At 40.4% G+C, this 26,222-nt stretch overlaps 1 protein-coding gene across 5 annotated transcripts in view; it reads right to left on the reverse strand.

Annotated features, from left to right (window-relative positions):
* The window catches only part of CUX2 (cut like homeobox 2), a 549,861-nt gene that overhangs the window by 294,304 nt on the left and 229,335 nt on the right, over positions 1-26,222 (reverse strand). For all 5 annotated transcript variants that reach the window (XM_068245676.1, XM_068245662.1, XM_068245667.1 and 2 more), the window contains exons 4-5: positions 2,397-2,507; positions 27-74 (exon numbers count right to left, since the gene is read on the reverse strand). In XM_068245676.1, the coding sequence (XP_068101777.1) occupies positions 27-74; positions 2,397-2,507 (159 nt within the window). The remainder of the gene's footprint in view (positions 1-26; positions 75-2,396; positions 2,508-26,222) is intronic.

Genomic DNA, 26,222 nt, shown 5'->3' on the forward strand with positions numbered 1-26,222 from the left:
TATGTCAAAAGTAAATAAATTCTTACCTCTGCTTGAAAGCTTTTTAAAACTGGAGCCACAACTTCTCTGACTTCCTAAAAATTAGATGAAGACATTACTCAGACACTGATCTGTTGAAAACTTTCTGTAAGACAAACTGGTATTACATACTATAAAGTCAACAATAGTATAACCATAAACCAACATGCATGACTACACCAAATGTGCTTATATTGTGAAAACTTGGCAAATGTCTTACTTATAACACATAAATGGCTTATTACAATATTTTATCATGATGTGTAATGACTGCTTTAGCTTTACTTTGACTTTTCTTGTACCAATGAAGGTACTTAGCAAAATTATTATAACCAGTATTATTGTGAATCCATAAAATAAAATTTCACTTAAGAGTTAAGGTAATTTGGTCCCAATGTAAGTATAATGCAGAAATGCAGGGAACAGTGACAGAGGCAGGCCTTCTGCGTAAACAGCCCACATGGATAGACCCAGTCTACATACAAGTAGCGAATGGCAATGACCCCAAGGTGCCCTAAATAGTTTATTTGAGAACCAATCCCATTAACAGTCCCTATTAACCAGTCCCAGGGATGACCAAATACATATCAGATCCTTAGATAAACTGCCATAGGTTAACATAAGTAGCTTTGGGGATGCAAGCACAGCAAGCATATGTAATAAGTAAGTATAGCATCAATACGGTGACAGCAGCCAAACCAATTAGTTTATTATTTATGAGCTGAGGTTCAGGGTAAAGGTCACCATAAACCTCTCCAAGTAGATAAGATAAGGATATACTGTAATGTGATTCACTATAGCACAGGTGTCGAACTCCAGTCCTCAAGGGCCAGATCCATGCCATTCTTTAGGACGGATAGAAAAAAGTGTTCTGCTTGAGGAACCACACCTTTCCTGATTTAGTCCCCTTAATGAATTTGAGCTGAGCCAAAAATGTGTGAGAACCTCGGACTTTGAGGACTGGAGTTTGACATCCATACACTATAGTATAGGTTCCAATGGTAGATCCTGAACTGATTATTCCATAGATTCATCTACTTTCAAGCCTTTTCTAATTATAATTAATTTGATTGTAATTAGTCAGAAAAACATAATAACAAAGCAGATAATATTAAATAAAACCATTCAGGAGCAACACAGAGCAATAAAATAAATGTTGTATGTAAAATAAGCATCTGCACAAGTATTTTAAATAATACATTTGGTCAGATGTTTAAAGCAATAACAGTTGATTCTGACAAAAACCAATCCAAAGAATGCAAGGTGGCATTACTGGTTTGGCCATGCAATTTTAAACTGTTTTGAGGTCGCAGAAAGTCTGGTTGAAGAATAATGACCCCTGCTGGTCATAAGGGAAACAAGCAGAAGGGGTACCAATTTGTTTGGGTGAAGCGTAAAATCCATTTATGTTGAGGGCTGTGTTCTCCCAGCCCTTTTTTGCAGGTTTCTTTACCTGGCTGGTTTCTCTGGTCACCCGGCTGTCACAATGTAGAATCCCAATATGTCAGCATTTACAGGTGATCGTAAGGCCTGAACCCACCTTGTGATTTTTCTGATGAGTTTCCAGAAGAGTGACGAGCGATTGTTTCCGCGATCTTGCAATGTGAGTATAAGGGCACAATCACATGAACGACGTTTAGTAATGCATGGTGATATCGACCATCACAGCGGATCGGAGATCCCTGAAGACTCCGCACAAAGAACTTGGATCGCTTGACTTCCCGTTTACGCTTGTTGTGTAACGTTGCACATACCCGCAGGCCACAAGATGGATCGCGGGACACTCGTCATCACGGAGATGTTGCTGGATCCACCTTCCTCTGTTGAGTGGTAAGTATTTAGCTCACTAGTCACCACAACTAGTTTTTGACCACCCAGCTAAGTCATCACCCCAGCCAGCTAAAATACATTTCTGCAAAGAGCACTGGAATGCTTAGAATTTCAACATATTAGGGTAATTCTTTTAAATGTTTATTTTGAAACATAAACCTACACTACTTTACATAACAAGAACCACAACAGGCCCAATATTAATGTCATATTTGTGACTGCATTTCCCTATCCCACCCTTCACCAGCTGTGAACTGGCTTACAAACGCAAGTATCTCTAATGAGAAGTGACTCTCGATGCATTATCCCACATGAACAACAATTTACCTTCTCTTATTATTCCTGTATAAAGGCAACATAAAACACTAACAGTACAACAGGTTTGGAAACATAACTGTAGCATAAGGAGGCAACCTCCCAGCCTTAATTTTAATTGTGTCTTAAATTTTAGTGCTACAAGATAAAAGGTCTTAAATGTTTTCTACCTGAAAACAAATTGAATCAGCGATCAGCAGGTTAAGCAGGACTTGTAGTGTAATATACTGTACCTCGGGGACATTCTTCTTGAACTCCCGGCTGAGTTCAATAAGACGCTTGTGGGAATGTTCGCTCTCTTCCTGCCGCGCAGCCAGCTCCGATGCGAGAGAGTTCAGCTCTTTCTGCAACAAGAAAGGGAAGGGGGGTGTTGATTTTTAATATCATACATAACCCATCTCATGTCCAAGTTTGCAAACTTCCAATTCTGAGAGCAAGCCGCAGTATCGACTACAAGCATGAATTATTTAGGGAAGAAAAGTATGTATTCAATGCAAAATCAGGGCAGCTTTTAGATAATGAGAAGCTGCTATAATCAATATCCCTCAGTGAAGTTTCTTTCAAAGGGTTTTCACTGGCCTTAGTTCACTGGTAACTTTTCTGAAGCATTGCGGGATGCAATAACCGTCTTCTTAGGGATTTAATGTAAAGAAAGCTTGGCTGCCAGCTGACATATATCAACGGGGAGGGAATGGATCCAGACTAGACTTACTTACCCTTAAGTGTTCATAAATAAGACTTTTAAACATACATATGGCTTTTTAATTTAAGTACAATATGAGAAAATGAATGTGCCCACATACAGCCGACTGACCTCTGAGCCCTGCAGATTTATTCATAAGCAGTTCATTGGAAGTGCAGGCTCCATGATATCAGGATATTTTCATCTACTCTGTCTTTCTCATATTAATCAGGCCAAACTTAAATAGTGGGATTTGGAAGGACTGTAATAAGTACCTTTTTATCATAAAGTAACGCTATGGTCTGTTTAATGTTTGTAGACAGATTTGTAAAAACATTCAGCTTAACATAAATAATCTAAGGAAAAGCATGTTGATATTAAAAATAAAATGTTCCTAGGTATGGCATGGAATCCGTTGTGTTTATAGGGGTAGCTACAATGCTCATTACATACAATGCAATCAAAGACTGACCCTGAATCAGACCCCAGTTCAGGTCAATCAGAGTGTGGATTTTACAGTCAGCTATTTAATATAAATATTTGCTCTATGCAATAGACACCAAGAAATCTAAAAAAACCTCTCTGCATACTAGCCATGCTTCACCACGCAGAATCCAGCACTACTTCTATAAGACGCCCATTTTATTAAATATCTTTAAAACTGGATCTTAATTAGACAGAGCATAGCTACGGTGTAGCTACGGCCCATTGTTTCGGGACCTCTCCCTTGTTCACGCCAAGCAGCCTGGATATTTCATAAAGTGGACGTTTTATAGAAGTATTGCTGGATTCTGCTTGGTGGAGATTTCGAGGACTTGAGGATAGCTATCCTTTGCACACTTCAACCCAGTTATTTGAGTGTGACTTCAACCTGATTTGGTACCTACTAGCCAAGCTAGCTTTTATTGTGTGTGTGATCCCCTTCATTATTCTACAACACTGAATAGACCTATGGCAAAAAATAATGAACGCTGCCACTGATGTCCCAAAGTGCTACTTACCTAGCTGTTATGTCAATCCTCTGCCAATGGCTGACTTTATAATCTCTCACAATAGGTCTACCTCTAAGCAGACGTTAAAGGGCCAATTATCCTCTATTCTACACTTTTTAAAACGGATTGTTTCTGATTACACAGAAAAAAAGAGGAGAAACCTATTAGGTGGGACTTTAAAGAGGCGAATGTCAAACTTTTGAGTATAACATATGTGAACGCATGCAAAGAAACCCAACAGAAAACATACATTTACCAATCTTTATTGATTACACTAAAGACAATAACAAACTTCTAAATGTCATAATCAACAAAAAGATGACACTATGTATAATGCAAAGTATACCACTATTCAAACATATCTCCAAAGGAACCAAATACAGGGCGACAGGGCTTCCAAATGGGTCCTCAAATCCATATCCCACTTAGGGCAATATAGCTCCTTTATGTTACAAGTGCTAATCCTCAGCTTATTTCATACACTAAATCCACTTCCTCCAGACAATGCATTCTCCAGTAACTTGAAATGCAAATATAACACTTATCAATTCATGAGTTAAGAGACTTCTAAATAATAGATCATCTCCAATTCACAAAATGAGTAATATTCTTATGATCAATCTAAAATAACAGGGGCCACATGCAATTCACTTTTTCCCCTGAGTTTTCTCCTAGGTGATATTTTTACATTTTTCAATAAAATGCCTTTTAAGCCACCAGCAAGCAAAAAAATACTTAAAATAATTTTGATTGTACTTTTGCACTTACTTCTCAGTACTTTTTTAGTTGAAAAGTGCTGGAAAATTATTTAAAACCGAAGATGAAAAATGATCTCCTAGGAGAAAAGGTAGGAGAAAACTGGGATTGCATATGGGCCCAGGTTTCATCTTTATCAAAGCTCAAAATAAAGGTTAAAGAGAAATCCCTCATATAAACAAGACATTTTTAAACAAAGTCAGTCTGTTAGGGCATCTATGAGGGTATCCACAAGCTTAGCAGAGACACAAAAAAGGAAAAGGTATATGGCTTTTGTAGGTGTCCAGTGCCCACAAACTATAAGACATATACACAAACAGTAGCACACATATACAGCTAGAAACTGTATTTATTTGTCAATTACTAGTTAAAGCCTCAAGTCTGAAATTCTGTTCTAGTTTACAGATCGGACCTCTGTAAACTAGAACAGAATTTCAGACTTGAGGCTTTAACTAGTAATTGACAAATAAATACAGTTTCTAGCTGTATATGTGTGTTACTGTTTGTGTATATGTCTTAAGCCCCGTCTACACGGGGAGATGTTGGGGAGATGTTGTGGCGATCGGCGGCCTCTTGCGCGTCCCCGCGCGTGCCCGCCGCGTCCCCGCTCGCCGCGCGTGCGCCGCATTCGATTCCCCGCTCGTCCCCGCCGGCGCCGCTTATCTCCCGCACGATTCCCTGCCATTGTCCCCTCGCGGGAATCGAGCAGGGAATCGGCGGTGTGGAGATCCGTCCTGTCGGATCTTATCAATCGAGCCGCATCAGCGGCTCGAATGATAAGGAGCATCGCGGCCGCATCTACTCGCGTAGATGCGGCTTTATAGTTTGTGGGCACTGGACACCTACAGAAGCCATATACCTTTTCCTTTTTTGTGTCTCTAAGCTATATTCCTTTGCTACAAGTCTGGGCAGAAGACAGACAAAAGCACAAATACGTAAGGGCATCAAGTCCCCAGTACAGTACTTATTGTATAAAGCTGGTGATTTTATCAGTTTCTCATAAAAAATAAAAAATCTGCAGTTATAGTCTACAAAGCTGTAAGCACAAAACACACACAACTTACAGTCTGAGTTGCTGACATCCTAAATGCAACGCAGCCACGTTATCACTAACTACAGAGGTACTGGCAATGCACTATTGAACCTGTAACCACATCAGTGAGAACAACATCTACATCTCCCAGCATGCATCATGTAGTTGCGCGGCTGGGGACATACAGTATAAGAAGATCCAGCAGTAACCTTCAGCTTCAGCGAGAGAAGAGAAGAGGCATATATATATATATATATATATATATATATATATATATATATATATATATAGGAACGGGGGGCTACGGCACAGCCCTCCTAGGTAAGTAAATCAGCAAAAACTCGGTATACAGAGGCGCCAGAGTAGAGTAAAACGTTTTAAAAACCGCTTAAAAGGAGAGGGGGATGTTAAGGTGGGCTCACCTCCCTCTTACAAAAAAAGAAAACTCACTTGAGTCTCAATAAAACAGAATTGTCACAGAGGCGCTCAAACCTATTGCTTGACTCACTGAGTTGTGCTCCCATTTTTGCCTGAGGAAGCGGGGTCACGCCCGCGAAACGCGTTGCATTTGTGGAGTTGAATAAATTATTTGACAATTCTGTTTTATCGAGACTCAAGTGAGTTTTCTTTTTTTGTAAGAGGGAGGTGAGTCCACCTTAACATCCCCCTCTCCTTTTAAGCGGTTTTTAAAACGTTTTACTCTACTCTGGCGCCTCTGTATACCGAGCTTTGGCTGATCTTCTAGTCCACCCTGGGTGGAGGGGTGCATCCCCATCTACTATCTACAGAGAGCGACTTCTTAACCTGTGTGGGGTCAGGTCCTAATGCTCCCCACCTGCATTTAAAGTGGTTGCCTATGGGTAACCCGTGTTTGTGAGTATATATATATATATATATATATATATATATATATATATATATATATACATAAAATTGTATTGAACTCTTCATTTTACCTGACAATACTGCACCATATTGGGCTCTCGATTCTCTTCTTGTTTTTAAGCATAAGTAAGTAAATGCTTGTTTTTTTCCCACCACAGCATGCACAGTTTACAAATCTCCCTTAGGAGGAAATTTCCGTAGGAGGAAAAGCATTTACCATATTTTTCAGAATAGAAGACCAACTTTTTCTTCCCCAAAACTGTGTGTGTCTGTGTGTGTGGGGGGGGAGGGGGGGAGTGGCTGCATCTTATATTCAGAAGATACAGTAAAAAGAAGTGCAGAGTGTGCTCCTTTTCCCCTCGCTCCGGTCCTGTGGATGCCGATACGCTCCTCTTCTCATGGTAGGCATCTGCTGTCTCTCAATATATTGCCTGGTCCAGGATGAGAGGAGGAGCGCATCGGTATCCACAGGACCGAAGCGAGTGGGAGAGGAATGCGGCCAGCAGGATCAGGTGCAGTATGATAGTGTAAGTGTTAGTGCAGTGCAGTGTAGTGTTATTACAATACAGTGTTGTGTTAGTGTAGTGTAGTATGTAGTTTAGAGCAGCTTAGCTGGTAGGGCAGCAGGGATTAGAGTAGTTTAGATTGTCAGTGTAGCTTAGATTGAGTAGCTTAGAGACATTGTTTGTTTGGGGGGGGGGGGAGGGGTTGATGGGGCAAAAGGTCCATAAGATGCCACTGTACTATAGACGCACATAGGTTTAGTATTTTTCTTTTTTTTTCCCTCTGATTTTTGCCCTCTAAGCCTAGGTGCATATTTTAGCCGTATGGTACCTGCTGCAGTAAATAACATCCTCATCTCCTCACTACCAACACTAATACCACCTTACAGACTGACAATCTAGTTCCCCTGATGTAGACTGCATGACTGCAGCTGAGGTCCCTCACAGGAGGCAGAAGAATATTCTATTTAATAAGATTAGTAATAAATGCATTAATAAAGGAAAGAGAACAAGCTGAGGCCTGCAAGGAAGTGGAAATTAGTAACATGTATTCAGAAAACGAAGACCTAACATACCAGATACTGTATATCTATGTGCTTCTGTAAGGTAGGTTGTTCATTTAAAGGACATCCAAGGTGAAAATAAACTGATAAGAAAAACAATTGTATTCATCCTCTTTCTCCTAAAAATGACCTTTTTAGATATCCCACAGTTTTATCCTATATTTCTAGTTTTTAAGTGTTTACTGTGTCATTGTCTCTGCTCAATGACACCTTCACTGAAGCTTGCTAGAGCTCAAATCTATGAATTATTGACCCTTTTTATCTCTTTCCTACTCTCCAACGCCATTTACTGAGAGGAAAGTGTCTTATGATTGTAATTACTTATCAGTGAGAGCTTTGCTTTAGTCTGACCCAGTCCGACTTGGACAGAAACTGCCACTTGCATGCTTGATTTTTAACGCTTTCAGAAAGAAAAAAAAAAGAACACAGCCTAGTTATTTGTGTGCTCGGCACTGTACATACACATGTCTATCTTATCATGTCACATGTCACCTCGGTTGTCCTTTAAAGTCTAGCAGTTTTGTTTGCCATCACCTGCATACAGAAGTTAAAAAGCATCAAACAACAAAAGAAACCTAACAGCACACAAGAAATATACAAACTGTTACTGAGCTACCATAGTTATAAGAAGAACGCACCAGAAAAAGCCGTGCTGCCATACAAAGCCCAGATTACAGAAAGCATTTTAAGGAGGCATCTGGGCAGTTCCGGTGATTTCTTGAGTAAAACAGCAGAGACGCTGGTTTATTATGACCGACCATTAGCCTGCTCACCACGGCCTGCACACATCTGTCTGCTGTTTAATGTAACCTAATTGGGACATTAGCAATTAGTGGTGAAGATCAAAGCAAATCACGTGCATACACTTTGTATCACTCTTAGGATTATGATGCCTGTTGTAAGAAGGCTCAAACAAGAACCAATATTCCAGATATAATTGGTTGCATTAGACTACTGATGTAAGATGACCCCGGGGAGGGAATGGAGAGACAAGTCGGCAGCCTTTCATACCAAATAAATGGAAGGAGTAGAAGGAGAGAGAAAATGCTGCCCAACAACTCCACACACAATTATCAGCGTTCATTAATAACTCGCTCTCCAGAGGCACTATCGCCTAATTGACACGTATGAAACACAAGTAAATGAGATCATACATGCATTGACCATGCAGCACGGCTGCAGGGAGAGGCTGGAGATGTCTGGAAAGGGTCAGACGGTCTTCCTTGAAGTGGATGGATCTTATAAGGCAATCCCACAGAGGACTTTCACTAGAATGATGCTAAATATAAGCCAAGTGTAAACCAGTACAAGCACCTGACAATGTAAAAGACACACTTCAGACATATCTGGATAAAAATATTGTTACAATACTGGACAGAGGACCAGTGGATGAACATAGTTTGAAGCAAACAATGAGACTATTGTGCAATAATATTTTTTTAGCAAGCACTCTATATAACATGCATGCAAAGAAACCAAATACAATGAGAATTTTGGGTGCACACAAAATCCCAGTGAACCTAACTAACTAATCAAACAAACATATACACAGCTAATATACACAAATGTACAACCAGGTGCAGTACAGAAAGCAGCAGGCAAGGAGCAAGGTTAACCACTTCAGGTTCTGGGCTTTTTACCCCATAAGACTACTTACAATTTTGGCATTTCTGTTGTGTTGCTATTGACAGAGCAATAACTTTTATAATATGTATGCCATCAACGTGATATGTATATTATATTTTTTTCTGGGGATAGCATAGGCTTTGAATAATATATTTTTTTTCCAAGCATTGTTAAATTTCATAGTCATTCTACACCTAATGCAGAAAATACACCGTTCTATGCCACAGTTATAAAACAGCTCAAAATAGATTCTACACCTAAGGAGGCAATTGCTATCCCGCACAATTTTGGGACCCCAGAGCTGTACAGGTGCATCACTGGGCAACAGCACAGTGCTCCATCTATACAGCGTTGGGTCCTGAACTGTCTCCCTAGTGATTGCATCCAATCGGTATGGGTGGCAGTCACTTCAGGCGTCAAAAGATTTTAAGGCCAAGTATAAGTGTTACAAAGGGTTAATTGGCTGAGTGGGGGTTAAAACTTCAATACAGAAAAATAATGTTTTTTAATATGGCACGGTCACTTAAATAAACTTAAAAATAAAAACCTTTTAAAACTTGACTGTGTGAATGTGTGCACTGGCACGTGCACAAGTGCGTGCGACGGAGGTGGCAATTAGTGCACAGATGTGAGTTTGATGTCCAAGAAGCTACAGGTGCATTAAACTGGATGTGAAAACTCGCGTTCAAAAACCACAAATGGTTAAAGAGAGAATGCAAGGTTCAGCAACAAGAGCTACAGTGAACAGATCAGGAGCAGGACCAGAGATGTCCAAGGCATTTTGAGGCCACACCTGCTGCATGATTATACCCAAGAGTCACTGCAGTACACCATCTGCAGATAGGCCAGGAAAATACAAGGCCATCTCCAGAAAGGTTAAAGCCACCTGCTGGTGGACAGTGGAGTCAATGCTGCCATCAGCAGGCAGATAAGTGGTTGGACATGGTTCCTAACAAATATGAAAATTACAAATATTCAGTATAAAAGCACAAAGAGAAAGTGGAAGTATTATGCACTTTGGAAGGAGAACAATATACTTAAATTGTACTTGAAATCATACTAAAATCAAGTGGTGGGAAGGCTGCATTCTATGGAACCTTCCTACCCCAAGCAAGAAAACTATAAAAATAATTTTGATAGTACTTTTTCAACTACTTTTTGGTACTTTTTCAATCACAAAGTGCTGAGAAGTTATTTTAAATAGGAAATTAACAATTATCTTCTAGATCAGTGTTTCTCAAACCTGTCCTTGTGACTCCCCAACGGTGCATGTTTTGCAGGCAACCTCACCAATGCACATGTGAGATAATTAGTGTCTCAGCTAGGTGGATTCCATGTAGCTGAGACACTACTTACTCCACCTGTGCATAAGTGAGGTTACCTGCAAAACATGCACTGTTGGCGAGCCACAACGACAGGTATGAGAAACACTGTCCTAGGAGAAAACTCAGGAGAAAAAGTGAACTGCACATGGGCCAAAGGATCCAAATATCACATTGCAGCACAAACAGGGCATCCTAACTTATAGTACAAGGTCTGAATATAGTAACCTAAGGATGTGAAGGCCCCAGTCACCCATATGCCAACCATTCCTCCTAGATAGCATAAAACTGATCCATATTTTCAATGCAGGAATAGTATGTAGTTGGAAAAAACAAAGCTTTGTAAAAGGAATACCTTTTAATACTGGCATAGAAAAACCAATCAGCCATCTTCAAACCCAGTCTATTCTTAACCAGTTGAAAATCAAGGCCAGCAGTTTTCAACTTAAAAGCAATATACCAGTGAGCCAATACCAATGTATAATTATACATAGTACGAAAGTCACCCAGCATAGAGTCATTAGAGAGGTACAGGGCCTGGGAAGCAGTGAGATAGACTGGCACCTTTACAATTGTAAAATAAGGCACACCATTCTGTCCAGAAGGCAGCGGGAACAGGGCAATTCAAAACGTATGGGCTAAGGAGCCTAAGGCATCCAGCCTCTACAAGAATTTATGTAATCTAACTGGAGTATAATGCTAGTGGAATAGCAATTTAATAGGGAAATCTTTAAGAATGTTAGATTTAACTACCAAAGAGACGGCCTTCCAGCAGGAACTCCACAGCCGTGTGGTAGGTGTTGCATTTTTATTCGTTATGAATCTATTGCATAGTGCTGTATGATATGTTGGGCTGGTGCTTAATAAATAAAGGATAGTATTGCAATAACTCCATGCTAAGTAATGAGTCACTAAAGACAAGACGTTATGGTCTAAGAAATACTACAGATGCTGGAACATTTCTGCATGATCAATTTACAAAGCACAGCTTTCAGGAGGAGACCTATTCAAATACAGAATATAGTGCTTCTGGGATCATAAAAAGCAAGAGCTCCCACATCAGTCCTCAGAACTGATAAATGATCTGTCATTGTATGGTCAGCTTACAAAGAAAGCACAGACAGATAGCTCAGTTATAAAAGCAAGAACTGATGAAATGTATAAATGATTTATCAATTATAATACGGAAATTTGCATTTCATTAAATACTACACATTACTGTATTTAACCAGAAAAAAAGACCCTTAAAATCTTATTGGCTGGTAAAGTGTCTCAGTCGCCTTTCTTTTGACTCCCATACATCAGACTTCATCTTCATCAACATCCACAATTCATAGATCTGCCGTGAAAACAGTTACTTACGCATACAAAAATAAGAGGGACATCCAGAAAGTAGCTACCATTTGTCTTTATCTGCCATGCAAGGTGATCATTCTGTGTAATGTAACTTGCAACTGTCAGGTTACTATTTTCTTACCCTGCACTGCCTGCTACATGACTGCAGAATGCCAGTTACTATTTGTTCAGCAGCATTCACATGAAGCTCCCTCTTCCCAAATTCATCCACCCTTAGGCGAGGAGTGTGATTGAAAATCTTGTAAAAAAAATAAAGATATGACAATTGCTTAAATAAAGTTGATCATGTGGAAAAATAAACAGATGATGCCGTGTGTCCACCAAAAATTGTTACCTTAATTAATTGAATGAAAACTAATGTTATTTTCCAGGTAACCCTCTGACTCCATCAATATTTCAACAACTTTGATGTATTAAACTCATTAAAAAATCCTTTGCTAAGAAGGAGCCTATTAACAATACAATCTTGATTGTACAATCTAACCATTTCTATTTAATTATTATTATTTTGTATTAATATAGCACTGACATCTTCCCCAGCACCTTTTACAATCTAATCCCTACCACCGTCACATGTCCATCATAGTCCAGGGTCAATTTAAGGGGGAAGCTAATTAACTTATCTGTATGTTTTTGGGATGTAATATGGGACCACCTAAAGAATCCACTTAAAGTATATTCACTCAGTTTACCCTTCTACTACATAGATTGGGTAAGATTGTACCATTGATGGGCACCTTAAAGCTTGTTACAGACATAACAGGGCAGTCAGATCTGCAAGAACAAACCAACCACCCTTGAAGGGCTGAAGCCAGGAATTCATCCATGGATCAGGACAATGAGCTCAATAAGCTATACCAGTTCAATGCAATAAAAGAAGTAAGGGAGAAAGAAGCAGGGATGCCCAGGTTGGCATAAAAATCCATCACTTTTTTCCCCAAGTGCAGTCAGATCTTGGGAAGAGCCTTAATAGACTGATTTCAGATAGCTGTGCAATCTGAGGAGACATGAAAAGGGTTGGGCAAGTGTAGATTAAAGGGGCACTATAGCAAAATGCAAGTCAGCCATCTGCAGGTCAAGTTTCTGCAGAGCTTTGAGTCCTCCAGGAGAAAAGTGTGCACGTAGCTTGAAGGGAACCCAAAGTGAGAGACATATGGAGGCTAACATTTATTTTTAAACAATGCACATTGCCTGGCTGTCCTGCTGATTTTCTACCTCTATAACTGTAAAGGCCTGACTGATGTCACCTGTCTGGAATTGAGACCGGATTCCTCGGGTGACATCGCTGGGCCAACACTGACAGACTCGAGGTCAGCTGTGTAACTGACGACACGTACTGTTGCTATGCGGAGGGGAAGAGGGATGAATCCACTAGATTGTAAGCTCGCAAGGGCAGGGTCCTCCTCCTAATGTTTACTGTTTTTGTCACAATATTTGTGCTGCTTGGAACTCTGTTTTACAATTTGTTAGTATATCTATGTTCCCCTTGACATCTTATTGTGCTTTGTAAAGCGCTGCGGAATATGTTGGCGCTATATAAATTAAAAAAATAATAATAATAATAATGAGTGGCGCCGTACACGACTTGACACGGTGGGCGGGGGAGCATGAGGACAATGGAGTTGGCCGCCACTCAAGCAAGTTAATCCGCAGGGGGATAGCTTACGGAGCGTCGCTCAGGGGTGCTGTACACAAGCATGACTATCGGCTGATGTGGTCGTTATCAGCCGCATCAAATTACTTTGATCATGCGTGTGTACGAGCCTTTAGCCATAGTTTCTGACTAAATATGTCAGCCTTCATATCCAAACTATTTTGAACAGTGGTGATCATTTAAACCCTGTTCCTTATCCTCTTTGCTCTGACAAAAACTGATTTTAGTGGACTGTATATGAGTATTATACATATAGCGCCTGAGGGGGCCCAGTGTAAAATTTGCCCATGGCACTCTAGCTATGCGACTGCGCACAAAATGAAATGGGTAGTTTTAATAAAAACAAGGAACACCAAGAGCCCCAATAGTGTAATATGTACTGGTAAATGGTTACTAGATAGAGTAAATATTAATACTCACAAACCAGGGTTACCATTAGGCAACCACTGTAAAGGCAGGTGGGGAGATTTTCCTGACCCCACTCAGGAATAAGAAGTCGCTCTCTGTAGATGAGAAAAAGGGGTTCAACCCTCCACCCAGGGTGGACTCAATATTATGCAGGAGAACAGAGGTGCCAAAAGGATAAAAGGAAGCTAAATGAGCTTAAAAACCAAATTCTTGGTAAATAGAGGAGGTAGTGGTGGACTTACCTCCTCCAAGTAGACACACAACGACTGTAGTAAACACAGTCAATATATTTTATTTATGAACTCCAAATATGCAACGCGTTTCGCAGGTTTGATCCCGCTTCATCAGGCAATAACAACGGAGCAATAGCATATGTGGTCAGTAGAAGAGCCAGAGGTGCCTGGCTTTTCTACTGACCACATATGCTATTGCTCCGTTGTTATTGCCTGATGAAGCGGGATCAAACCTGCGAAACGCGTTGCATATTTGGAGTTCATAAATAAAATATATTGACTGTGTTTACTACAGTCGTTGTGTGTCTACTTGGAGGAGGTAAGTCCACCACTACCTCCTCTATTTACCAAGAATTTGGTTTTTAAGCTCATTTAGCTTCCTTTTATCCTTTTGGCGCCTCTGTTCTCCTGCATAATATTGGGTAGTTTTAATGTTCTGGCTGATCAGTGTATGTTCACTTTACACTGGTGTATCTAATAAGTGTGTGTTTGGACTTATTTGATAAAAAAAAAAAAAAAGTCTGTTTTACCCAAAAGCCTGTGGGGAATAAAGCTCACCAGTAAATAAATCAGTGTTTACATACAGGACTGTGCTGTAAGTACACATCTACTAGGAAGTACATGTGAATTACTATCAGACTAGCGGCTAGCCCATATTCCATTTACCAACATTTCATAAAGCCCTGTACATTTGTTTGTGTTTATGGAGAATAACAAAACATTCAATTACAGTAAAAACCTGTAGCAAACGCTCAATAGTCAGAACATCGTTCCCTATAAAACATACATCCTGTTAATAACAATTATGTGAACGCAAAATAGAGCCAGGAGTGATTGATTCAGTGTCACTACATAAAACACTCTGTAGATGCAGAAGCTGCTACTAGATGCTCAGAGAAAAGCAGCAAGATGTGTTTTTAAAAAGGTTTAAAATAATAGTATGGATGCAGATGGTTTTATATTTTTTGTTTTGCATCTAATTGCAATCAACAGCAGACATCTGACACATTGACAGCATCAGCAAAATTGCTGCTGAGAGCACAGAATCTTTGTCTAAAAATAATCAGCCATTCTGTGCGCCACTGTTTGTTATAATGGTAATCGATGCTGGAGGCTTTGAATTCCATCAATGTATAGATCTGTTCTGTTCTGCCTGGTGATTGTGTTCAGCACACACATACTCTCCCCGCTGAAGACAGAGCAGACGCACTGTGTGATTAAGATAAGCTCAGATTCTTTTCATACATTCCTTATCGGTTCTAATTCTCCACCAGCCAGAGATGTTTCACAGCGGTTAAAGATTAGTTCAGCTTCTCAGACGCCAAATCTGAGGGGTATTGATCAATAAATCAAATCAGGGGCAATCAATGGTCCAATAAGGAGAGTCTAGCCAATGCATTATTAGTGGCGCCCACAGAACAGGAGCTTTCATCAAAACATTGCTTTCCTGGCTCCTTTCCAGAGGCTGGTCTGGCTAATAGACTCCCACAGCAGTGGAGCTTCATCCCAGCAGAAGAGCAATAAATTTCTCATCAAACAGCCGATAGAGAAACAAGATGAACATCTGTTTTGCTGCAATGAAACCCTGTGCTCTCCAGAATAAAATGCTACCTGCAAACCAAGTCTGACAGACCACCCCAAAGGCAGATTCCATTTGCGCTGAGTGTGGCTCTTTTCGCAAGCCGGTTATTTCAATCCGTTAATTTAAGGTGACTTTGTATTCTTCACAGCTGCCCGTACGGCTTTATCAAAACATATTCCGACTAGGTCGATATTAAGAACCATCCAGGGAACCTGCACTATGAAGGCAATTTTATGATACCCATTATGTGGCAATGCAACTTCATTAAAAGCTGTTTATTCCCTCTAAGTATTGTATCGTACTATCCCTCAGCCATGAAGGATAGTCCTCCCGAAGACCTGAGACTGAGAGAGACTTTTTTTTTTAAGAGAATTTCTTTGCAATATGTCTTGTGCTGCACGACATGAAATCGCTGTGCTTTATTTAACAAGTAAGCGCCGGGCGATTTTTACAGTCATCAGACGGATGGTTATGGCTCTAGTCTCAGTAACCTTTAAAGCACCACAAATCTGTGTCTTTTGTTCGACACCTCAGAATTAGGAGGAGATGACAGATAAAGAATATAAATCTGCTGCACGGCACAATGAAGAACCAAGCTATAAAAGGGTCATGTAATTTGATTAATATGGTTAATTGTAGCGTTCAATTTGAAAAGCAGCGAGCTGAGCAGTCTGGCTGGCCTAAGTGTAAGCATTGCATTTCAAGCACAGCAGTAAACCCAACTAAAAATAATTGGCTAGTAGTAACATGTGCAGAAACATAACTATGCAATACCCTCTCAGCAGCTATTTTAACCACTTAAAGGGACTCCGAGCAGTACAGAAACTATGGAAAGATGCATATCATTTTAAAGCTCTCTTTCTTCTCTTTCCAATGAAATATAAATCACCGCCCTACGCCTTTTAGTTTTCGCTATTTTCGCGATTGAAATTGCCGCGGCCACAATTTCAATCGCGAAAAAAAAGAAAACTAAAAGGCATAGAGCGACGATTTAGGTGTCGCCAGAAAGAGGAGAAAGAGAGCTTTAAAATGATATCCATATTTCCATAGTTACTTGTATTACACAGGACGACACTTTCCCCAGTGTCAGCAGCTCCATTCAGCAGAAAAAGTCGCCCTGTGTAATACAATGCAACTATGGAAAGATGGATATCATTTTAAAGCTCTCTTTCTCCTCTTTCTGGCGACACCTAAATGCCCTACGCCTTTTAGTTTTCTTTATTTTCGCGATTGAAATCGCGGCCGCGGCAATTTCAATCGCAAAAATAGCGAAAACTAAAAGGCGTAGGGCAGCGGTTTATATATCATCGGAAAGAGGAGAAAGAGAGCTTTAAAATGATATGCATCTTTCCATAGTTTCTGCACTGCTCGGAGTCCCTTTAAGCCCTCAGTCGTTTTCACTTTATGCATCTAAGCAATGTTCACCTCCCATTCATTAGTCTATAACTTTATCACTACTTATCACAATGAACTGATCTATATCTTGTTTTTTCCACCACCAATTAGGCTTTCTTTGGGTGGTACATTTTGCTAAGAGCTACCTTACTGTAAATGCATTTTCACAGTAAGAATAAGAAAAAAAACTGAAAACATTCATTATTTCTCAGTTTTCGGCCATTATAGTTTTAAAATAATACATGCCTCCATAACTAAAACCCATGTATTGTATTTGCCCATTTGTCCCGGTTATTTCACCGTTTAAATTATGTCCCTATCACGATGTATGGCGACAATATTTTATTTGGAAATAAGAGCATTTTTTCTGTTTTGCATCCATCACTATATACAAGCTTATAAAAAAATAGAAATATTTCATCTTTACATAGATATTTAAAAAGTTTAGACCCTTAGGTAAGTATTTATGTGTGTTTTTTTTATTGTAATTTTTTTATTATTAAACATTTTATGTGGGTATTTTTGGGAGGGTGGGATGTAAATAGTATTTGCATGCAAACCATATTGGAAGCTAAAGTTCCTCCTAGTTTAACTACTTTGGCCTCCTGTACGTACTAGCTATGCCCAGGAGGCCATGTGCGCGTCCGCGTGCTCCCGCGGCCGATCGCGTGCGTGCACACGCTCTCCCGGCCGCGGTTCATTAGCCTGGCAATCAGTGAATCGGGCTATGGTGCCCGATCACTGATTCCTCTCCCCCGCTGAAAAAGCGACAGCTTCTCTCGGAAGCTTCGCTTTTTCTGGCTTTTACCCCATGCGTCGCTCTAAGCGTGTGTTACGCTTAGAGTGACGTCATGTAAACAAACTCATGGCCGCCATCTTGTGGCCAAAAAGCAAAACTACAACTGAAGGTAAAAAAAATAAAACTCAAGACACATTTACATTATAAAACTATGGTTTACATCCCACCCTCCCAAAAATACCCAAATAAAATGTTTAATACAAAAAAAACAAAAAACATAAAAAAAAAACCATGTAAATATTTACCTAAGGGTCTAAACTTTTTAAATATCAATGTAAAGATGAAATATTTCTATTTTTTTTTTTATTTTAAACTTGTAAATAGTGATAGATGCAAAACGGAAAAAATGCACCTTTATTTCCAAATAAAATATTGTCGCCATACATTGTGATAGGGACATAATTTTAACGGTGTAATAACCGGGACATATGGGCAAATACAATACGTGAGTTTTAATTATGGAGGAATGTAGTATTTTAAAACTATAATGGCTGAAAACTGAGAAATAATGATTTTTTTCTTATTCTTCCTGTTAAAATGCATTTACAGTAAAGTGGCTCTTAGCAAAATGTACCCCCCCAAAGAAAGCCTAATTGGTGGCGGAAAAAACAAGATATAGATCAGTTCATTGTGATAAGTAGTGATAAAGTTATAGGCTAATGAATGGGAGGTGAAAATTGCTCAGATGCATAAAGTGAAAACGACTGAAGGCTGAAGTGGTTAATAAATGTCAGCACTTGTCTTGGATGCAGGGCATGCATTTTTCAGTCTGGCAGAGGCGGTGTATGCCTGTGCGATTAACCAGTCAATTGCAACATGTGTTTAGGGATGCGCAGCCTTTCCCCCCACCTTTCCTTAACTTTGTAACTATGTAGCTGTCAGGTTAGCTGCTCCCAGCCCCTCCTCCTGAGTTTCCTGTTTGCATGATAAGTAGTAGCAGATTTGCATATGATTTGCATCTGAATTGAATGCGAAGTGTGCAGAAAATCTATTTAGATGCTGCACACTGAGCTGGTGGTCATTTCAGATGCAGCCTTCGTGGTATGTGCTGGCGTTCTCCTCGCTGTTCAACCAAATGTAAGTTACACTTTTTTTTTTGCTTAGCTGCTCCCAAGGTTTTAAATTTAGGTTAGGTCACTTGCCCGGAGGTTTGCCTCACCGTGGCGCAAGTGTCTAGTATAATATATTTTGCATGCAAACCATATTGGAAGCTAAAGTTCCTCCTAGTTTAATAAATGTTAGCACTTGTCTTAGATGCAGGGCATGCATTTTTCAGTCTGGCAGAGGCGGTGTATGCCTGTGCGATTAACCATTCAATTGCAACATGTGTTTAGGGATGCGCATCCTTTCCCCCACCTTTCCTCAACCTTGAGTTTGTTTACATGACGTCACTCTAAGCGTAACATGTACGCTTAAAGGGACATAGGAGGCAGAAAAAGCAAAGCTTCCGAGAGATGCTGTTGCTTTTTCTGCGGGGGAGAGGAATCAGTGATCGGGCACCATGGCCCGATTCATTGATTCCTGGGCTAATGATCTGCGGCCGGGAGCACGCGTGCACGTAGAACTACGTCAAGGAGGACAACGTGGTTAAAGGATACCCGAGGTGACGTGACATGATGAGATAGACATGTGTATATACAGGGCCTGTAGTTAGTGTATTTGGGAGAAGCAAAACATACAAAAAAAATCCCTGCAGGTGCACCACAAACACCAAGCTCAAAGTCTAAATAATTAATCAGGGATATACCAAAGACACGGAAGATCAAAAATTGAAAAATACTTTTTCTTTTTTATTTGCAAAAAGGTGCAGAAATATGTACACAAAATCTTTAATCACGTAAAAAGTGCTTATAATTGATTGAAAAAAGGCAACAACATCGATTTGTTGCGGGTTAGTAACCCTTCTTCAGGCCTTTAAATATAGTGAACATCTACAAAATATAAAAACGCCACAATTAAAACTGTAATACAATCAAAAGAACTGTAGTACAATCTAAAAGGACAATTCCCCTTAAGAGTAAGAGAAAGGGGGACACTTCCCCTTTAAGAACAGGTGTGAAAAATAGAGTAACTCATAGTAGCATACAGCGGACAAAAGAACACCAATGATATTGTTATCTTTCTTTCTTCCAGCTTTTTTCTGGCTCTTTTCTGGCTTTTTTCTAGCTTTTTTCTAGCTTTTTTCTGGCTTTTTTCTGGCTTTTCTCTGGCTTTTTTTTTTTTAGCTTCCTCTCTGGCTTTTTTTCTAGCTTTTTTCTAGCTTTTTCTCTGGCCTTTTTTCTAGCTTTTTCTCTGGCTTTTTTTCTAGCTTTTTCTCTGGCTTTTCTCTGGCTTTTTTCTAGCTTTTCTCTGGCTTTTTCTAGCTTTTCTCTGGCTTTTTCTCTGGCTTTTTTTTAACTTTTCTTCTAGCTTCTCTAGCTAATTGGTGTGAAAGTTTTTCTATCACCTTTTGGTAAGGAGTACTGGAGATGGGTGTTCTACTTTTTTACCTGATATTTTTTCATAACATTATTGGCAGTTACTATGCGCATACTATTTCTGCGTTAGATGTGGACGTTATTATTTATGTCCCTTTAGTATCCCTATATAGCCTTCTGTATTGGGTATAGAGGTTACGGATTTCTGTCAGGATTAGGTCAGACGTATGTTAATAGATACTTTCCGCGCTGTTGCAGAGTTTTAACTGTTTTGTTGTTTTTGCTCAATGACACATTCATTGAAGTATGCCAGAGTTAAAATCTATGAACTATTGGCCCTTTTTATCTCTTTCCTGCTCTCAGAAGCCATTTTCTGCTAGGAAAGTGTTTTATAGTTTGAATTTCTTATCAGTGAGGGTCACACTGTAGTCACTTCCTGTCTGAGTCAGGACTGAGTCAACCACTTACATACCTGATATTTAACTCTTTCAGGCAGAGAAAGAAAAAAAGGAACACAGCATAGTTATTTGTGTGCTAGGCCCTGTATATAAATAATTAATCAGGGATATACCAAAGACACGGAAGATCAAAAATTGAAAAATACTTTTTCTTTTTTATTTGCAAAAAGGTGCAGAAATATGTACACAAAATGTTTAATCACGTAAAAAGTGCTTATAATTGATTGAAAAAAAGGCAACAACATCAATTTGTTTCGGGTTAGTAATTCTTCTTCAGGCCTTTAAATATAGTGAACATCTACAAAATATAAAAACACCACAATTAAAAACTGTAATACAATCAAAAGAACTGTAGTACAATCTAAAAGGACAATTCCCCTTAAGAGTAAGAGAAAGGGGGACACTTCCCCTTTAAGAACAAGTGTGAAAAATAGAGTAACTCATAGTAGCATACAGTGGACAAAAGAACACCAATGATATTGTTATCTTTCTTTCTTCCAGCTTTTTTCTGGCTCTTTTCTGGCTCTTTTCTAGCTTTTTTCTGGCTTTTCTCTGGCTTTTTTTTTTAGCTTTTTCTCTGGCTTTTTTTCTAGCTTTTTTCTAGCTTTTTCTCTGGCTTTTTTTTCTAGCTTTTTCTCTGGCTTTTTTTTCTAGCTTTTTCTCTGGCTTTTTTTCTAGCTTTTTTCTAGCTTTTTCTCTGGCTTTTTCTCTGGCTTTTTTCTAGCTTTTCTCTGGCTTTTTTCTAGCTTTTCTCTGGCTTTTTTAACGTTTCTTCTAGCTTCTCTAGCTAATTGGTGTGAAAGTTTTTCTATCACCTTTTGGTAAGGAGTACTGGAGATGGGTGTTCTACTTTTTTACCTGATATTTTTTCATAACATTATTGGCAGTTACTATGCGCATACTATTTCTGCGTTAGATGTGGACGTTATTATTTATGTCCCTTTAGTATCCCTATATAGCCTTCTGTATTGGGTATAGAGGTTACGGATTTCTGTCAGTATTAGGTCAGACGTATGTTAATAGATACTTTCCGCGCTGTTGCAGAGTTTACGCATGTCCAATGATGCATGTGTTGCAGCATTGACCTGTTTCTATAATACATGCTCATTGGATGGTGTGTTAGTTACATCATGTCCCCTTCTCTGCATTAGTTCAGATTAAGTTCAGGTGTGCTCTCTATGGAGCATGCCCAGTTCCAGCTTTGCAGGTATTTAAGCCCCATTCATTTGTTGAATAGTCACCACCCTGTTTGGATGTCTGGTCTCCATGCGGTTCTTTGTTTGATCGTGTGGTAATTATCAAATATCTATTTACTGGTGTCTTTTAAGGAGATAAATTGACTTTGACTGCTTAGGTTATTTAGTTAGCGTTTCGTTGTTAATGGATTTATTTTTGCTTATTTGGATCCTGCCCTGGCTTTATATTTGACCAGATGAGTTTCTACCTTGTATTCCAACTGTACAGGTATAGGTTATTTCTTGTAATATTGTATTGTTCTTTACTTCATCTTCTTAAACAATTTTTTCTTGAAGTGCACTTTCATCTTCATCATGTTTCACTCCCTCACTTTTTCACGTCAATTGGTGTTCTTTTGTCCGCTGTATGCTACTATGAGTTACTCTATTTTTCACACTTGTTCTTAAAGGGGAAGTGTCCCCCTTTCTCTTACTCTTAAGGGGAATTGTCCTTTTAGATTGTACTACAGTTCTTTTGATTGTATTACAGTTTTTAATTGTGGTGTTTTTATATTTTGTAGATGTTCACTATATTTAAAGGCCTGAAGAATGGTTACTAACCCGAAACAAATCGATGTTGTTGCCTTTTTTTCAATCAATTATAAGCACTTTTTACGTGATTAAACATTTTGTGTACATATTTCTGCACCTTTTTGCAAATAAAAAAGAAAAAGTATTTTTTAATTTTTGATCTTCCGTGTCTTTGGTATATCCCTGATTAATTATTTATATACAGGGCCTAGCACACAAATAACTATGCGGTGTTCCTTTTTTTCTTTCTCTGCCTGAAAGAGTTAAATATCAGGTATGTAAGTGGTTGACTCAGACAGGAAGTGACTACAGTGTGACCCTCACTGATAAGAAATTCAAACTATAAAGCAGGCCATACACTGGCCCAATTTGCGCCCGTTTCGACAGCAGATTCAATCACTGGGATCGAATCTGCTGCCAATCGTTCACGCTACATGCCGAATTTCGATCCATTTCGTCCGATCCCGTCGATCGTGCCGTGCGGAAAATAACCGTCGATCGCCCGCGGGTAAAGAGCGCATCGCTAGCGGCGTTCGAGTGCCCGACGACCGACGCAATAGAGCCCGCATACATTACCTGCTCTGCCGGCGCGACTGCAGTCTCCCGGTCACCGCTGCTCTGTCTGTGCTCTAGTCTCCGGCCCCGGCATGCCTCACTTCTTCTCGCCCGGCAGGAAGTTTAAACAGTAGAGCGCCCTCTACTGTTTAAACTTCCTGCCGGGCTAGAAGAAGTGCCGGGGCCGGAGACCAGAGCGCAGACAGAGCAGCGGTGACCGGGAGACTGCAGTCGCGCCGGCGGAGCAGGTAATGTATCGGGCGGGCGGGGGCAGCAGCAGCAGTACCACCACAACAGATTGTGAACGGTTTCAGGCTGAAATCGGTTCACAATCTGTTTGCTGTAAAGGTAGCCATACGATCCCTCTCTGATCAGATTCGATCAGAGAGGGATCTATCTGTTGGTCGAATCTGATGGCAAATCGACCAGTGTATGGCCACCTTAAAACACTTTCCTAGCAGAAAATGGCTTCTGAGAGCAGGAAAGAGATAAAAAGGGCCAATAGTTCATAGATTTTAACTCTGGCATACTTCAATGAATGTGTCATTGAGCAAAAACAACAAAACAGTTAAAACTTTAAAAGTACATTTTAACATAAAATAAAACTGGAGTATCTTAAAAAGTCATTTTTAGGAGAATGAAGATAGATACAATAGTTAATTTCATTAGTTTATTTTCGCCTCGGGTGTCCTTTAACCACTTGATGACCCACCCTTTACCCCCCCTTAAGGACCAGCGTGGTTTTTAGTGATCTGTGCTGGGTGGGCTCTACAGCCCCCAGCACAGATCAGGGTGCAGGCAGAGAGATAAGATTGCCCCCCTTTTTCCCCCCCCTATGGGGATGATGTGCTGGGGGGGTCTGATCTCTTCTGCCTGCGTGTGGCTGGCGGGGGGGGGGCACCTCAAAGCCCCCCTCCGCGGTGAAATTCCCCCCTCCCTCTCCTACCTGTTCCCCCCCCCCCCCCCCCCCCCCCCAGTGATCGAGGCTGCACAGGACGCTATCCGTCCTGTGCAGCCAGTGACAGGACGTCCCCTGTCACATGGCGGCGATCCCCGGCCGCTGATTGGCCGGGGATCGCCGATCTGCCTTACGGCAGCAGCGCCGTACAAATGTAAACAAAGCGGATTATTTCCGCTTATGTTTACATTTAGCCTGCGAGCTGCCATCGGCGGCCCACAGGCTATTCACGGAGCCCCCCGCCGTGTTTTGACAGGCTCGCGCGGCTGCTTCCTGATTAATCAGCCTGCAGCTGGCGACGCAGTACTGCGTCGCTGGTCCTGCAGCTGCCACTTTGCCGACGCACGGTATAAGCGTGCAGTCGGCAAGTGGTTAAAGGGTTTTAGTTTCTGTTTGTTACAGCTTTTTTTTTTTTTTTTTTTTTTGTATTCATAACCTAAGAGAGGTGGTAAGATATTCTATGACAATGTAGTCATTTATAAAGTGGTACAGTTGTGTTCACCTTCCAGTTTGACAATTAAGATGTAAAAAAATAAATAACAATGGATCCATTTTATTGTGCTCAAAGAGAACCCGAACCAGGGTCTCAGAAACACATAGTTACCTAATGCTGAATACACATGGTGCGTTCGCGCCCTCGATTTCCCGCTCGATTCGCTTATTTCCAACATGTCCGATTTGGATTTCGATGGATCGTTAGGTTGATTAGCATGCAAAGTATGCCAAATCCACTTAACGATCCATCGAAATCCAAATCGGACATGTTGGAAATAAATGAATCGAGCGTGCGAACGCACCGTGTGTATCCAGCATTAGGAGAAGAAAGCCTCTGGATCCTAATGAGGCTTCCCTCTCTGTCCTCTATTCCCCCGTTGCTGCTCCCCCATGTTACTCTTCTAGCACAGGTGCAGAGGTGTGAGCTAGAGATGTAGCGAACGGTTCCAGGCGAGCTTTGGGAGTTCGCGTTCGCCTGGACCAAGCGAACTTTTGCGGAAGTTCGATTCGCCCCATAATGCACTATGAAAGTCAACTTTGACCCTCTGCATCACAGTCAGCAGGCACATTGTAGCCATTCAGGCTACACTAAGCCCTGGAGCCCCACCCCCCCCCTTATATAAGGCAGGTTTGCCAGCCATTACACTCACTCATGTGCCTGCTAGAGACAGACTAGGGACAGCTGCTGCAGACTTGTTCTCCTAGGGAAAGATTAGTTAGGCTCTTGGCTTGCTCCTGGCTGATTGTTATTGCTAAAATAGCGCTAAAATAGCACCCCTCAACAGCTCTTTTGAGAGATAATGGGCTTGATTCACAAAGCGGTGCTAACCTACTTAGCACGTCTAAAGTCTTTAGACGTGCTAACCAGGGTGCTAAGTAGGTTAGCACCGGATTTCTCAATTGAGAAAACCGGTGCTAACCTACTTAGCACCCTGGTTAGCGCGCCTTAAAGGATACCCCAACTGAAATGTGACATAATGAGATAGACATGTGTATGTACAGTGCCTAGCACACTGATAACTATGTTGTGTTCCTTTTTTTCTGAAAGAGTTAAATATCAGGTATGTAAGTGGCTGACTCAGTCCTGACTCAGACAGGAAGTGACTACAGCGTGACCCTCACTGATAAGAAATTCCCTTTTTTTTAACCTCTTTCTTGCTCTCAGAAGCCATTTTCTGCTAGGAAAGTGTTTTATAGTTGGAATTTCTTATCAGTGAGGGTCACACTGTAGTCACTTCCTGTCTGAGTCAGGACTGAGTCAGCCACTTGCATACCTTATATTTAACTCTTTCAGGCAGAAAAATAAAAAAAGGAATGCAGCATAGTTATCTGTGTGCTAGGCACTGTACATACACATGTCTATCTCATTATGTCACATTTCAGTTGGGGTATCCTTTAAGACTTTAGACGTGCTAAGTAGGTTAGCACCGCTTTGTGAATCAAGCCCAATGTTTTCCTGATGTGTTTTTTTTTTTTGTGTGTGTGTGTTGCTCACTGACATTATACAGCCCTATCTGTTGCAGCTGGACCTTGGTAATTGTTATTACTGTGCCAGCCAGGCCCTGCTTAACTATCTATACTGGGACACCTACCTAACTACTGGGGCACCTACTTACCTATA

Source organism: Hyperolius riggenbachi, chromosome 1 (assembly GCF_040937935.1).
Source record: "Hyperolius riggenbachi isolate aHypRig1 chromosome 1, aHypRig1.pri, whole genome shotgun sequence".
In the NCBI taxonomy this organism is placed as follows: Eukaryota; Metazoa; Chordata; class Amphibia; order Anura; family Hyperoliidae; genus Hyperolius; species Hyperolius riggenbachi.